Consider the following 15,567-nt stretch of genomic DNA (forward strand, 5'->3'; position numbering starts at 1 on the left):
TGGGGTGGGGTGGGGAGGGAATGGGGATTTTGCAGTATCCTTCCTCTGCCACCCCCACCAAGCCATCCCCACCAAGCCACACCATGCCCACCAAGCCACGCCCACAGAATCGATAGTAAAAAAAATTTGAATCGCACCACTGATCTAGATGACTGGAAATCTCTATAAACTTTATATCCTGGAATTATAATGTTCACTAGAGGTGGTTATGGGAATATTCCATGTATGGCCACTTCATAAAAATGTTCTATTTTCCCAATGCTGTTGCTCACTAGGTATTTTGGATCCCATGATTTCCAATTTCTAAGAGTTGAAGTATAAGATCTACAGAGGCAACACAGGATAGAGAAGAGAACACTAAGCAAAATACATTTTTGAAAGAAACTGTGTTTGTTTTGGTGAAATGTACAGTATTTCCCATCCAAACATCACAATTTGCTGTAAGCTCCCAATAGTTCTTATTTTCCTTATCATACTAACACAAAGTGAGGCTGGCTGGAAAATGGGAGAGTGGTTTAGATTTCTGAGCTTCTTGGTGTTCTCTGAGCATGGTGGTTTGCTTGCAAACATTTCATTGCTCAACTAGATAATATCAGTTTGAGTTAGTCCTTAATCTAAATGGTTTAGAAGTTGGAAAGAGCAATGGACTTTTCGGTTGTGTTGATTTTCAGTTGAAAATTGCCCTTCAGATTAGCTATTATTTGAAACCAGGTAGGTTGTAGACTGAATATATTGGTAGAACTTCAAGTGATTTACTGATAAAAGACAACCTGGGTGAGTTCCTTTAGATCCATGTTTAGTATTTAATTTCTGGGCTCAGAATTTAAATCAGATAGGCTAAGATTAGTGGAAGCCAGGCTAATAATAAAAGAGGTAGATTATACATACCCAAGATTTGTCACCTCTAATTTAAAAAAAAGCTTCCTCCTGTATATATTTACTAGGATTATAAGATCTTTTTCAGAGTTGTTTCTCTGGGTCTCAGTGACAAATCATGTAATGCAGGTAATTATTAGGGAGAAGGCATTGTGAGTTGTGGAAAGTTTGCTTCTGTGAGGGAGTGAAGTTGGAGGTGATGTCTGCTATTTTCTAAAGTATATTTACAAATATGAATATTATTTTAGGTGCCATCTATGAAGATTCTCAGTCATCCAGGTGGTGGTTGTCCCAAAGGTGCTTTTCTAAAAGGCAACTGGACTTTCTTCGTTTTTTTCCTTGAAGATGTTTCTCTTCTCCTCCAAGAAGCAAAACATCTTCAAATAAAAACAAAGAAAGTCCAGTTGCCTTTTGAAAAAGCATCTCTGGATATTTTAGGAAGAAGAAACTTGTAGATAATATTTCATCAAAAAATTTCAACTTCAGGTTATATAGAAACTTTTCTTCCAACAATGAACTGCTACAACCTTTATTATCCAGTTTTCATAGAAAGAAAACGGAGCCATATTGGCTATCCAAGACATCCTTTCCATCTCTCAAGGAAGTTGTTCACTTTACCTAAAGCTGTAAACAGATCTGGAGACAGCAGCTGTTTGGAAAAAGGGAGATCAAATAATGTTTCTGTCTATGTTGCAAAGAGCTTTTGGAGAAAGCTCTATTTTTAAGTGAAAAGCATCACACCACCCTACTTTAAGATTATACTTAATGCAAATGTATGGCTTAAATATAAACCAACTTTTCTTCTTTCCACCCTTATTTTTGTTTAACTGCTAACTCCTAACATTATTACTGGAATCTATGTCAGTTCCTCTTTTTACACATGAAGAACCCAATTCTAAATCTTTGGTTTTCTTTAAAGAAAGGTCCAAGCTTCTATAGCTGTTTCCAGAAGGTGAGCTGCTCAACACAATAGGTTAAGCAATGATAGAATTATCAATAAACGAGAATATTTGTAGCTCAGGGATGAAATGAGAGATCCTGGTGCTCTCTGAGCTTGGTTGTTTTTTTTGCAGATGTTTCATTACCCAAACTAGTAACATCATCACTAGCACTGATGTTACCTAGTTTGAGTAATGTATGCAAGAAAACAACCAAGCTCAGAGAGCACTCAGGACTCCTCAATGATAGAGTTAATTTGGCAATTTGTCTTGTAGGTTGTTCTCAGCCATGCAATAGGCTATAATTGTAACAGGCAAAAATATTCTCTTCATACCCTTGTCCATCAACAGGTAGATGGGCTTAAGTTGGTGCATGCATCTATATTTTTTATTTATACATACAATGATCTGTCAAATTTCAGAATAAGGGCTTTCGATCAATACACTCATCAATAGGCCTACAACATTCCAGACTGTATCATATAGCAAAACACTATAGTGCAGCTGCTCAAGAATTCCTCTGATTTTGTTCAGAGGAATTTTGTTATATCACTAGAGATGTTAGTCACACTGTGGTTTACAGTGATAGCACAGTATTCCAGTCTGTCCAGTTTTTAACTCAGTGGATTAAAAAACAATCAATTTCCTAACATTTGTAATATCTTCTAACATTAACATTAAAAAATCTTCTCGCACATTATCTCCTAATGTTGTGTAGGTATTCGTAATCTGGCTAAGAACCATTTAAAAAAAATAAAAAAAATAAAATCATCTCATTTTCATTTTCCAGCCAAGTAAATCTCCATGATTTTCATATGCAAATGTCCTCAGGGTTAGCTGTCTTTTCAAAGAAAACCACCACTATTTGAATGCTGCATTCAATAGTGTATATTTTGATCTGATCGTTTCTGCCCCCAAATTTTATTGGGGAAAGATAAATGCTAACGGTCTTCATTTGATGCTCCTGTTTGTCTTATTGTACAGCCTGGAGGGAGGAGAACAACCCATGTTGCTTTCATTGGACTTTACGGAAAAAAAATGTTTCTATTCCTTTTCTGGGTTCAGCAGCCACATGTGTGGCATTTATTTGTTTCTAATGATTGTCTGTTATTTAATGTATCAATATATTTACCAGGAAATTCTTAAGGTATGGTAAAAAAATAAGATAGTGGCTGTGATAATGCAATTGAAATTCTGCTGATTCTCTATGTACATAGCACACAGGGAACTTCGATCCTACTGTTACAGCTACCATCGTAATTTTTTTTTTACTCTTTTACTCTTACACATCTTGCAAACATAGAATAATAGAATTGGAAGGGATCTCAGAGGTCTTCTAGTTCAATCCTCTGCTTGAGCAGGAAACCTTATTTCATTTCAGACAAACGTTTTCCAGTCTCTTTTTGAAAGCCTTCAGTGATGGAGCACTCACAACTTCTGATTGGTTAATTGCTCACCATTAGGAAATTTCTCCTTAGTTCTAGATTGCTTCTCTCCTTGGTTAGTTTCCAACCATTGTTTCTTGCCTTGCCTTCTGGTGCTTTAGAAATAGACAGTCACTTATCTGAAATAGTACAGGTTCTCCTGCTTGAGCAGGGGCTGGACTAGAAGACCACCAAGGTCCCTTCCAGCTTTATTCTGTTCTAAATTCCCTTGAGTTTGTAGCCCCAAATATTGGAACAGTGCTATCATGTCCTCCCTAGCCCTTCTTTTCATTAGACTGGACATACTCAATTCCTGTAACTGTTCTTGGTATGTTTTAGTCTTGCAGCCCCTTAATAATATTTGTTGCTCTTCTCTGCACTCTGTCCATAGTCTCAACATCTTTTTTGTATTGTGGTGACCTGAACTGCAAGGCTAAATGTGAATGTGGAATACTGACAATCCTGATATCCTGAGGGTGTTGCAACTATAGTATTCAACAACTTTCCGAAATCACCATAAAAAGCAAAGGAAGAAGATTTTAAAAAATCAGGTTAAAATGCAGCTATCTCTAAGGAGCATCAAAGCCTTAACAAATATCCAAGAGAAATTTGGAGCAATCTCCTCTGTTTGAAACGAAAGATAACCAAGAGGGAGCAAGGTAAGTTAGTCAAGGAGAAGAAAAATAAACTAGCCAAGAGGGAGCAACATTAGAAGCTTTGCAAGAAAAAAGGATATGAGGAGTTTGATTGACATACCTTCTCATCTGTTGATTTTTAAGCATAGAAACATGCTTTAAAAATTCTATCCAACTTTTAACTGCTGATAGAGAATTGATTCCTTAAGCAAATACTTGGGTGCGTGAGATTGACAGAGATTTCCCTTCCTTTCTAATTCATCTTGGGGACATCATGAGATGTGGTGCTAGTTACTGCTTCTCTGGCTTTAAAAAAGGATTGGACTAATTGGTGGAAGTTTTGGGAATCAGTGCCTATTAGCTTTAATGGCAGTGTGGCTTCCTTTGAAGGCCATCTGCTAGGAGACTAGTGGGCTTCCTGGTACAGTTGGTTGGCCAATGTGACAACAGGCAGCTGGTCTAGACCAAGGGTCTTCAAATGTGGCAAGTTTAAGACTTGTGGACTTCAATTCCCAGAATTCCTGAGATAACATGACTGGAGGAGGAATTCTGGGAGTTGAAGTCCACAAGTCTTGCAGCTGTCAAATTTGAAGACCCCTGGTCTAGATGGACATTGCTTATGTTCTTATTCCAAAGGCATTTTTCAAAAGACAACTGGACTTCCTTGGGGTTTTTTTCTTGGAAAATGTTGTGCTTCTGTTGCAAGAAGCTTCTTCAGTTCTTATGTTCTTCAATTTTCTACAAAGTTTGCTGTCTTTCTACTCTTTATAGCTGCATTTATTTTCAGTAAGGATAATAAAATCAAAGAACTCTAAATTTGGAAGGAACCACAAGCACCATCGAATTCAGCCCTCTGTAGTGTGAAAGAAAACCAATGAAACATCCTTAAGAAGCATCTGAGAGCCTCTTCTGAAAAACCTCCAGGGAGTGAGAACTTCCAGCCTCTGTAGATAGGCTGTGCCTCTTTATATAGATCTTACTGACAGAATTTCCCCCCCTTATATTTAAACTAAATATAGGTAGCTGCAGCTTACACCCATTATTATTTCTAGTTTCTATGGCAGTGAAATATAGCTCCTGATGATGTATCCTATGGCATCTTTTATATGCCTGAACAATGAAACCAAGTCTTTGGAGGGATTTTTCTCCCTCCAGATTGAACATCCCAGATTTTCTTAGTCTGTTCTGTCATTAGGCTTGCCCTCAAGTTCTTGAATCATCTTTGTCATTGTCCTATGAACTCATTCTAACCTGTCAATATTCTTTTGGAAATCTGGGGTTCAGGTATGGCCTCAACTGTGCAGAATAAAGGGAGATAAGAACTTCAGATACCTTAGATATAAAGCTTCTCCCAATGTAGCTCAGAACTTGATCTAGTCATTCTAGAAGCTCATTCTGCTGGCTCATATTCAGAATATTTCTATGATGTGATACTTTAGAGCTATGAATTCCCTCATATTGAATGTGTCCCCCATTTTTCCTTCCTAAGGTTTCTCCTTGCTGAAGAACCACTTGTTCCTCTCAGCCCAATCTTCCAATCTTTCAGATTACATTGCAATCTCACTCTATCTTCCTGGGTATTGGCCAGACCTTCCAATGCTATATCAGCCACATATACATTTGACAAGTAGCCCATCAATTTTGTTAACCAGGGATTAATAAAAATGCTGAACAACAACTTTGGTTCTAAGGTAGATCCTTGGGGTTCCAAGACATATCCCACTGATTACTGTTGGCCAACTCAGCATAGAACTATCAATGCTGAATATGAATGTAGTTAGCAAGTCAACAATGAATCCACCTTACAATAAAACAATCCAACAATTCCAGTTCCTTCTAACTAATATTCTAAGGTGTGTTTCAGCAGGGCTGGTAATTTGAGGATATTGAAAATGGTTAGAAGATTCATTACCATATCCTTACTATCTTATTTTCTCTTGTATTTGTCCCCAATCTATGTAATTGGATTATGTTTGCTTTGAATGTAAGTCAGAAAGAAGTTAGGAGCTGGGTTTACCTACTTTCTGTGGTTATCTATTAATTTTTTCACTTGGAACTAATGGTAGGTCTACTGCCTCTTTTATCTTCCTTTCTAAGTTGCCATATCGGAAAAACTCTATTTCCCTTATTTTTTTTACTTTGCCTTCTTGATATATTTCTATATTTATGATGTGAACCTTTGTAGACTTTCTTGGTTGTTACTCTGTCAGAAGCAAGCAATCAGAAACACTCATGAATCATTAAAGTCCGCAACTTTATTATCTACCACCTATGTTAGAAAAATCTCACCAAACTGCTTGCCTTCTCTGAGAATGGATCTTGAAGGAGGCCAAGCTTATGTGGCTTGTGGCTGCACAAAAACTTCAAGCTAGGCCCTCTCTTGATGCTTTCTTTTAGGGGCTGAGAGTTGGCTGAGAGTTTCTCAACATACTCCTTCCTACCATTTCCAATAAACATCTTTTAAATCTTGGTAGCTATCTATTCAACCATATTGGCTGTTTTTGTTTTTGTTTTTTCCTTACTGATATTATTTGGGATCACAGTATTCTTAATTTCCTATTCAATAAGTTCAAATTGACTGCACATATACAGGTTTCTTCCCATGGCAACTTCCTTACTATTTATTCTAGTTTATGAGAATTTGACCTTTCTAAAAGCCATGGTTGGAGTTGATTGATCTATTGATCAAGAGTCAAGAAACTTAATGGTCACTTGCATCAAAATACCCATTATTTTAACATCTTCACTAAACTTATCCCTGATATTAAATCCTAAATCCAAGGTAGGAGACCCCTTAGTCTCTAAATAAAAAGAAAAGAAAAAATATCAGCCATACAAGTCAAGAATTTATCTAACATCTTGAGTTTGGCAGAATTAGTCTCCCAACAGGTGTCTGAGTAATAGAAGTCTCCCATCACAACCACTTCATGCTTTTTTGAGAGTTCAGGTAAATACTTCAGACACTGTCAGGTATCTACTTTAATAAATCTTTGTTTACTTCTTCTGACTGGTTTTATGGTCTATAGCAGAGTCCTAGCAAGGATCCATTCTATTACCTTGTCCTTTCATCTGAACCCAGATGCTTTTAACAGTGTATTACTATTGATGGACCACTGTGCTGGCAAGTTCATTCCTGATGATATTAATTGGATAGTGTGCAATATTAATTGCATATTTGGCACTGTTACTTACATTCTGTAGCCCTCTCAAGCAGATCAGACAGGAAACACAACTAGAAGAGCTAATTCTATTCTATTATAGGATTCCATTAACACAATCATGCAACTCTCCCACTGTCTCTTTTTATATCCTGCTAAATTAGGAAGGATCCTGTCTGCATTTTTTTTCCTCTTGTCCTGCTATGCAATGGTGGAGTCCCCCTCTCCATTTATCTGATGAATCCCTAGACAGCATCTCTTCCTTATTTCCTAGGGTAGATTCCATATACCATGACATATTCACCCAACTACTGAGATTGCTGGTTTGGCTCTAATGATATTTATTCTGGGTTTAAAATAAATATTTTTTAGGATGCAAGTGTGCTGAGGAAATTTTGCTTGGTGTAAAAATAACCATGATTATATCAGATATTAGGAAAAATCAGGGTCAGATAGGGCTGGAAGCACACTTTCCATGTGACTAAAGATTTTTAATACTCACTTTTATTACTTCATGAATTGTATTCATGCATACAAAAGACTTTTCTCCTCTTGTGAAATATGAGCCACAAATATCTGTACAGCATAATGAACATAATGTATAACAAGTATTATCATCCAAATTGTGGCTCACCCAACTATGAGTAAGTTAATAAAAAGATCACTTGAGTAATTTGTACAATATTTCCTATCCCAATATTTCCTATCCCAGTAATTAAGAAACAGTGGCATACTTAAAGCAGCCATTTGTCTTCTGGAAGATTCTTTGTATAAGAGAATGAAATGAGTTTTAATTTCTGTTCTAGCTACACAGATACTTTCCTAGGTAAGTGACATCTGGGTGAGTACTATTTTGTGACAAAGTCAACAGGAATGACTAGCTATAGTTTAATTTATGACCTATATTTAGAGTGGGTGAAACAGCCATATCATATCACTTCCCCTTCAAAACACATTATTTTCAAAAAATATTGCTTAAAGTTAGTAGGGGGAAAAATTAAAAAGCTTTTTTTCATGCATGAAATCTTCCAGAGGTGTTGAGAAGTTTTGACAGACTCTGTAGCATATCGTTCATTACAGAGCTGGTTCATTCTGGGAAGGCAAGAAAGCTTAGGTGAATTGAATTCAATTTATTTTCTTCTTGGAGGAATACAAGAAGGGGGTTAACTTGCCATATCCAACCCATTGCTCACTGCATGTTCTGCAATGCACAGGTGGTCATCCAAGCATTGATCAAATTTTTCCATGCCCCATCTGACTTTAATTAAAAAGAAATAAAATGGGAAGTTGCAAAGTTGCACAATTAAGCTTCAACCTTCAGCATCAAGTTTATTTCAAAATATACCTTGGAGGCCCCTATTCTTAGAAATAGTGGATAGTTATAAGCCATTGCTTTGTTTGATATGCCCAACAGGAAGGAAGGAAGGAAAGAAGGAAGGAAAAAAGGAAGGAAGGAAAGAAGGAAGGAAGGAAAGAAGGAAGGAAGGAAAGATAAATTATTGTGTGTAGTTTATACTATACTCACTATATAAATGGGGCATAATATTCTCCCCTTAGTGTGACTGTAGGGTCTACTGGCTATAAGCTGAGAACATATATTGGTCAAATATCTGGTTTTTTAATATATAAACAATGCTGTGTTTAATGGCTAAATGGCCTAGACATTGGTATACTGAATATAGATCTTTTTAACATTCATATTTTTAATTCTTGAGGAAATGTTAATATATATTGCAAATCCATGTATGATATGCCATATGCTAAACAAGCAAACAATACTGATAGAAAATTGTTAGGGATACACCCTAGCAGAATGTGCACGGCAGTCAGGCAGGCAGGCAAATATGTGAGATAAACGTTTTTGTAGCTTACACTCAGTAAAACAGATACACTGTGCTAGTTAAATAGTTTATTCTAGTAAGAGTTTTAGCATAGTCAAACAGTCCATATATCACTCACTAGTTCAGTCCGTTCGGGGATTATTAAGTTGCAAAGTCCAGTGTTGAAAAAGAGGTTAGTAAACTTACAAATATCAGTCCAGTAATATATCTCCTCGCAGTAGAGATATAAAGAAGTCAAACCTCCTTTCTTCCTTCAACGTTCAAAAACTCAACAGCAGGGAACATGCAGTTAGCAAACCATCAATCCAGTATAGTCAGCAATCCAGCAGGTTCTCTTGCTCCCTCTTATGGCGGTTTTACAACCGCACCCAAAATTACATGCTTTGCAGTTTAAAGTGACACACACTTAAACTTACTATCATAGTTTATATATATTATTTTACCCAAACTACGTTAGGTAACCTTGTTATTCCTAACAAAAATCATTTAGGGAAGTCAAGGAGAGCTGGCAGCAGTTAATAACAATCTCAGGTATTTTACCAATTAATGTCATGGCCTCCTCTATTAAATAAGATAGAACAGATAGTTCTTCAGATTCCACTGCCTTAGATAAGCCATTCTCTAACATTGGAGCCAGATCAGAATTGCCTCCCAATAATTTGAAGAGCTGCACTGGCGCAGTGGTTAGAATGCAGTACTGAAGGCTACTTCTGCTAACTGCAAGCTGCTTGCAATTTGGCAATTTGAACCTCACCAGGCTCAAGGTTGACTCTGCCTTCCACCCTCCTGAGGTGGGTAAAATGAGGACCCAGATTGTTGGGGGCAATATGCCGACTCTCTGCTTAGAGCGGCTGTAAAGCACTGTGAAGCAGTATAAGTCTAAGCGCTATTGCTATCTGGGACCACTTCCCAGATCTTATGATCTAGACCAGGGGTGTCAAACTCAAGGCCTGCGAGCTGGATCTGGCCCACGGGGTTCTTAGATATGGCCTGGGGAGCCACTCTGGAAACAGTGAGGGATCGGCCCGTGGTGCCTCTGCCAGTGAAAATGGAGCTCGGGAGGGCCGGGTTCGGCTGGTTCAGGTGAACCGGATGTTAATTTTACGTCCAGTTCAGCAAGCCAGTAGTTCCGATGACCGGTTGGCCCCTCCCACCCTGCCCCATCCCTCCCAGGAGTCCCCACGAGGCCCATCTGGCTCCCAGGTAAATAAAGGGAGGCTGCCTGGGAGCAAAAATGGGGTGCGGGGTGTGTGTGTGAAGAGACACCCCCCCATGCCCTGTTTTGGCTGCCAGGAGGCTCCAGGGAGGCTTTCTAGGCCCCAAACAGGGAATTGGGGGAGTGCCACCCCCTGCACCCCATTTTGGATGCCAGGAGGCTCCAGGGAGGCTTTCTAGACCCAAAATGGGGCCAGGGGGATCTGGTGCTGCCACCCCATGCCCTGTTTTGGCTGCCAGGAGGCTCCAGGGAACCTTCAAAGGAGAAAGGAAGGAAGGAAGGAAGAGAGGAAGAGGAAGAAAGAGGAAGGGAGTGAAAGGAGAAAGAAAGAAAGAAAGAAAGAAAGAAAGAAAGAAAGAAAGAAAGAAAGAAAGAAAGAAAGAAAGAAAGAAAGAAAGAAAGAAAGAAAGAAAGAAAGAAAGAGAAAGAGAGGGGTGGTGGTGGGGAACCTGAGAATCTCCATAGAGAGGTAGTCTAGCCTAATGCATTGAGTACTGTTCTGTATGTTTCTCTGACTGTTAATAACCTCTTTTGGAATTGGACTTTCAAGGATTTTTTTAAAAAATTCATTTGTTTAATTTTACACCTGTGCTTTTGCGTCTCCTAAGGACATTCATTCAGGACAATCTGAGAGGCTTGCTTTCCCCATTTTGCAAGAATGCCTTATGTGTGCTTTGAAATGTTTAAATATGCCTGTCAGCCAAAGCTGAACATACACAACTGGAAATGTTTTACCATTAGGACACAGTACAACTTAACAAAAACCTTCCCTGCACTTTCAATATACAATATTCGTTCTACTCCCATTGTTTTGATCCACACTTCTTTAAAATCTATAAACCAAATGTAGTTTATGTAGTTAATGTAGTTTAACCGAGCTTGGTGTGCTGAAAATGAGTTGAACTGTACTTTTATTTGGGTTAGAGATGAATAAAAGTCACTTGACATTTCCTAGGCATTACCCTAAAGACAGTCAGAGCAGACGACACAGCACTGCATTTGCAGGATCACAAGATCATGCATGATTTTGAACAACTTTTCACACATGTATGCACACACACACACACACACACACACACACGAGCATCCATTTACAAGTATGTAATGAAACGTTGATGGTTTCTCTAAAGAAAGAAAAAAATGCATCATGGCATTTTGTTTTACCTGTGAGAATGATTCAGAGCAAGATCAGGCTTTCTCATCTTCAAGTAGCAGATTACAAGCTTGGTTTCAATAAAGCTGGCAATACTTGAAATATCTCTTGGAGAGGCTTCAAAGGGCTTTCCTAAAGCTGCACCTTTGCTGCAAAGCTTTAAAAAAAAGGAAAAGAAAGAAAAGAAAGAAAGCTGAAACATGAAACAGTGTGAAAACATCGACTTACTTCTAGTTTAATAATATGTAAATTACATTCCGGGATGAAATGAAATATATATGATCTAGGTTTTGCATAAATAAACACACTGTGCTTACTGTAACCTTGAAGGAGAAGTTAATATTGTTAACCTCGTAGCCTTTGTGGAGGGAGTTAAAATTCAGAGATATGGGCTTACCTATGGCCAAATTTATTCATTTGATTCGATTTGATTGCTGTCCATCTCACCTAGAGGCAACTCTGGGGAGCTTGCAAACATGACAAGCCAGTAAAATGTTGAATAATAAAAAACTCATAATAACAGTTTATAATTAAACTATTTATAAAGATGGGGAGGAAGGGGGCAGATGTGCATGGAGGGAGGCACGGTCATGTCTTAATCCATCAGCCACTTCACCCAGGACACGACAACCGTCACAAATACATGCCAGCTGCCAAACTTCTGAATTTTGATCACATGACCATGAGGATGCGGCAATGGTACTTGTCATGCCTCCCCGCCTGTTGGAGTCTGAATCTGAGGGGGAAGATGAACAGCTGACAGGGAGTGGGAGAGGGCCTCCATTGGCTGAGGAGGAAACTGGGGAAGAGCAAAGTCAGGCTGGGCGGAGCAGGGAAGAGGTAGAACAAGGGAGAGGGGATTCAGATGAAGACCAAGGCCCACCCCCTCCTCATCCTAGCAAATGCAGGGAAGAACGCAGAAGAGAGCAACGTGGGTTTCATGGCTTACGGGGAAGGAAAGGGCCCCAATTCCCTTCACAAGGCACACACATGGGGATGGAGTTTAAAGGAGAGGCAGTTGGGAGGGGTGTTTGTTGGAATAAATGCTGAATTCATCTAGTGTTGAGAGTTTTAGCCTGCATTCCTGGCATTCCTCCTGATTCTTTGAATTATTGCCACGCTTCTGTGTGTTTATCTCACCTTGCTGGAATTATTGGACTCATTATCTTGCCCTGCTGAAGTGATTGATTACAGTCATTCTGCTTACAGCATTTGGACTGGAGTATCTGCAGCCAGAGGCTGTTGCAGGTTCGTGAGAGAGCTTTTCTCCAGGCCGGAGAGTAAGCGGGACGTTGGAGCCAAAGTTGGAGCAAACAAAGGGATTCATACCTGCTCTCTGGCTGTGTTGCCTTTGTGCCACACCCCGGGTCATCACAGTACTAAGTGTGAAAAATGTTCATAGGCCAGTTTTTTCAGTGCTGTTGTAACTTCAAATGGTTATTAAACAAATGGTTGTAAATCAAGGACTGCCTGAATTAGGCCAGCACTGTTAGATCTCTCTCTTTCTCTCTCTCATTTAGAAGAGTGCTATTCTTCTCTGTGGAAGAAAATCCTTCTCTGATATGAGCCACATTTTGTGAGATGAATGGCAATGTAAATATTGCTCCTTCATTCCCAATGTTGATATTCTAGGATTTCTCATCTGATTAGAAGTGTCAAACCTCCTCTTTGTGACACTGAATAATGTCTGTGTGGAAAAGTAGCAGGGAAGGTATTTAGAAGGTGATATCTAGAAGGCTTTTGATAACAGCTTCATAGGCTATGCAGTCTCTTCTCCTCATGTTCATTTTCGGAGCACGATTAAATGCTATTCCTTGACTAAGATGCCCAAAGAGACTTCTGTGAATATATGATGGATGAACTGAATGGACCATTAGAAATATTTTCTCCCAGCAATAAGACAAAGAGCTTGATTTTCATATCCCTCAGTCAGGGAGAAAAGGCAATTTCCCAAAGAAATTTTAAAAAACCCTTTGTCAATTTCTTACTCACACAGCTCTGAAGAGTTTCAGATTTCATTAGAATCTATCCACCAAGAAAATTGTGGGGGAAAAAATTAAGCGGAAAAATTACATTAAAAAGGAAATCACTTCTGCTCTTAATTCTTGCTTTATGGAAGGCTGAGAAGTGGATTGCAGAATGCTTTATGAATGCAACAGATTTATTTTCAAGTTTCCTCCATATTCTTCTCCCATGAAATGCAATATAGAACAATCACCCTATCATTGCATGCCTTAAAAGCATTTTGAAATTCAAACTCAAAATTCCCTCCCTATTAATATGGAGCAGTTCAGGCAGCACCATAGGAAGACAGCAATTTTCTCTCCATTTCATGTCTTCTTTTTTTGTGATAACAGTGGTTGCAACCTGCATCATTGGATTTCTGACATTTGGGCACCCAAATGTCTTGGAGAAGTAAATTTGGAGGGATATATTAAATAAGGTAATGTATTAGAGAGAATAATTTATTTCCACTGAATGTCACTTTCCTCTCTTCCCAGTTCTCTTTGTGGCTTCTTTTGCTAACATTATCAATTGCTATTAGTTAAATTGTCGATATGCTTACCTCCAATTAATCACTACTTCTGGTTTAATTGTAAGAAAAGGAATGGAAGATTTGCTTTTGATAAAAAGCAGTTTAAAGCTGGGAACTTAGATGGGGAAAATACGTTATTCTCACTAATCACTAACTGAAATTCAGTTTTCATTCAATAATGAATGCAGACAATCATGTAATTTATGTCAATTTATAGACAGAGATCTAACAGAACCAACCTAGAACTAAGGAGAAATTTCCTGATAGAACAATTAATCAGTGGAATGACTTGACTTCAAAGAAGAGATTTGTGATGACTTGACTTCAAAGAAGGTCATTTGTCTGAAATTGTACAGGGTGTCCTGCTTGAGCAAGGGGTTAGATTAAAATACTTCTAAGATCCTTTCCAATTCTGTTACCCAGGAGCTAAAATTATTTGAATTTCATTGGCAACCCTAATCCTAAAATTATTTGAATTTAATTGGTATTTGGGGCACTTATACAGGATAGTGTTAAGGTTGGGAAAGGAAGCACTTGCTTTCTGGAGGCCTCACATTTCTATTTCCAGCCTGATTTACCAGACCAGAAACCCAGAAATCAAGTCTTGAATTTGAACAGGGCTCACGGTCTCTCACGATCGAGGGACCAGAAATGTTCCATGAGTTGTTAATCCAAATTTAGTGTGACATAGCCTGTAACTAAGAGAAATGTACACTGGAGAAAAAAACATAATTTGGGAGGAAAGAATGGAGAAAGCAGAGAAGCACCACCATTCTTGGGTCTTGGTTTATAGCTTCTCCTTTCTCCTATAAAGAGATACATAGAAACATGGAATATATGGATTAGAAAGGATCATATAGGTTAGCTTAGTCCAGCCTCCTGCTTGGTGTAGAAAGCTATTAATTCCAGGAATGCCTTTCTACCACCCATCTAAAAATCTCCAGCAAGAGGAGCTTTTAAGGCAAATTTTAATTACTTTACACCACTGGGAAATTCTTCTCATCTCTCAGCCCGAACCTTTATTTTTAATTTTAGCCCCTCCTGATCCTTTCTTGCTTTCAGTTTCAACAGAGAATGGGACCATCTACTCTTGCCAAGGATCCATTGTTTAGGTATTTATTTTTACAACCATTATGCCTAGTTCCTTAAAGCGATTCTTAGAAAACCTGGTTTTCCTGATCCCTTATCAATCTGACAGCTCTCTTCTGAACCATCTATAGTTTTCCATATTCCTTTTAAACTGAGGAATGTAAATATTGCTCTCCATGATTTGGGTGCAGATGTTCAGTTAAACAAATCCCAATATTGCCTTTGCCTTTGTAGCTACAGAATCTCACTGCTTCCTCATGTTCATATTGTGGTCCACTAATTTTCCTGGAGGCTTCTTCTGTATGCAGTTGCCAACTCTGTCTCTGACATGTATTTTATTTTATTATATATGATTCTCTCTTTTATTAGTTTTATTGTTTTTATATGATGTTTTTATATTCTTTAACCACTTTAACCACTTTAACTTCGCCATGTGCGAATAGGCGGCAATATAAATCTCCTAAATAAAATAAATATCATTTTTCCTACCCAGATACAGGACAGCCATTTGTCTAGGATGCAATAAAACACTGCCTTGGTGTCCCCCAAGGCAGTGTTTTAGGACCAACTTCTTCATACTCTACATAAATGACCTCTGTGATAATATTAAGAGCAACTGCGTCCTCTTCGCTGATGATGTAAAGCTATTCAACACCACAGACAATACTACTACACTCCAAAAAGACCTTGACTATGTATCA

General features: G+C 38.4%; 1 protein-coding gene across 1 annotated transcript in view; it reads right to left on the minus strand.

Annotated features, from left to right (window-relative positions):
• The window catches only part of SPATA16 (spermatogenesis associated 16), a 213,933-nt gene that overhangs the window by 167,060 nt on the left and 31,306 nt on the right, over positions 1-15,567 (minus strand). Inside the window, exon 2 of the mRNA XM_026668387.2 lies at positions 11,253-11,398. Coding sequence (XP_026524172.1) covers positions 11,253-11,398 — 146 coding nt within the window. The remainder of the gene's footprint in view (positions 1-11,252; positions 11,399-15,567) is intronic.

Source organism: Notechis scutatus, chromosome 4 (genome assembly GCF_049901735.1).
Source record: "Notechis scutatus isolate UNSWTSFEM ecotype Mainland chromosome 4, rNotScu1.2, whole genome shotgun sequence".
Taxonomy (NCBI): Eukaryota; Metazoa; Chordata; class Lepidosauria; order Squamata; family Elapidae; genus Notechis; species Notechis scutatus.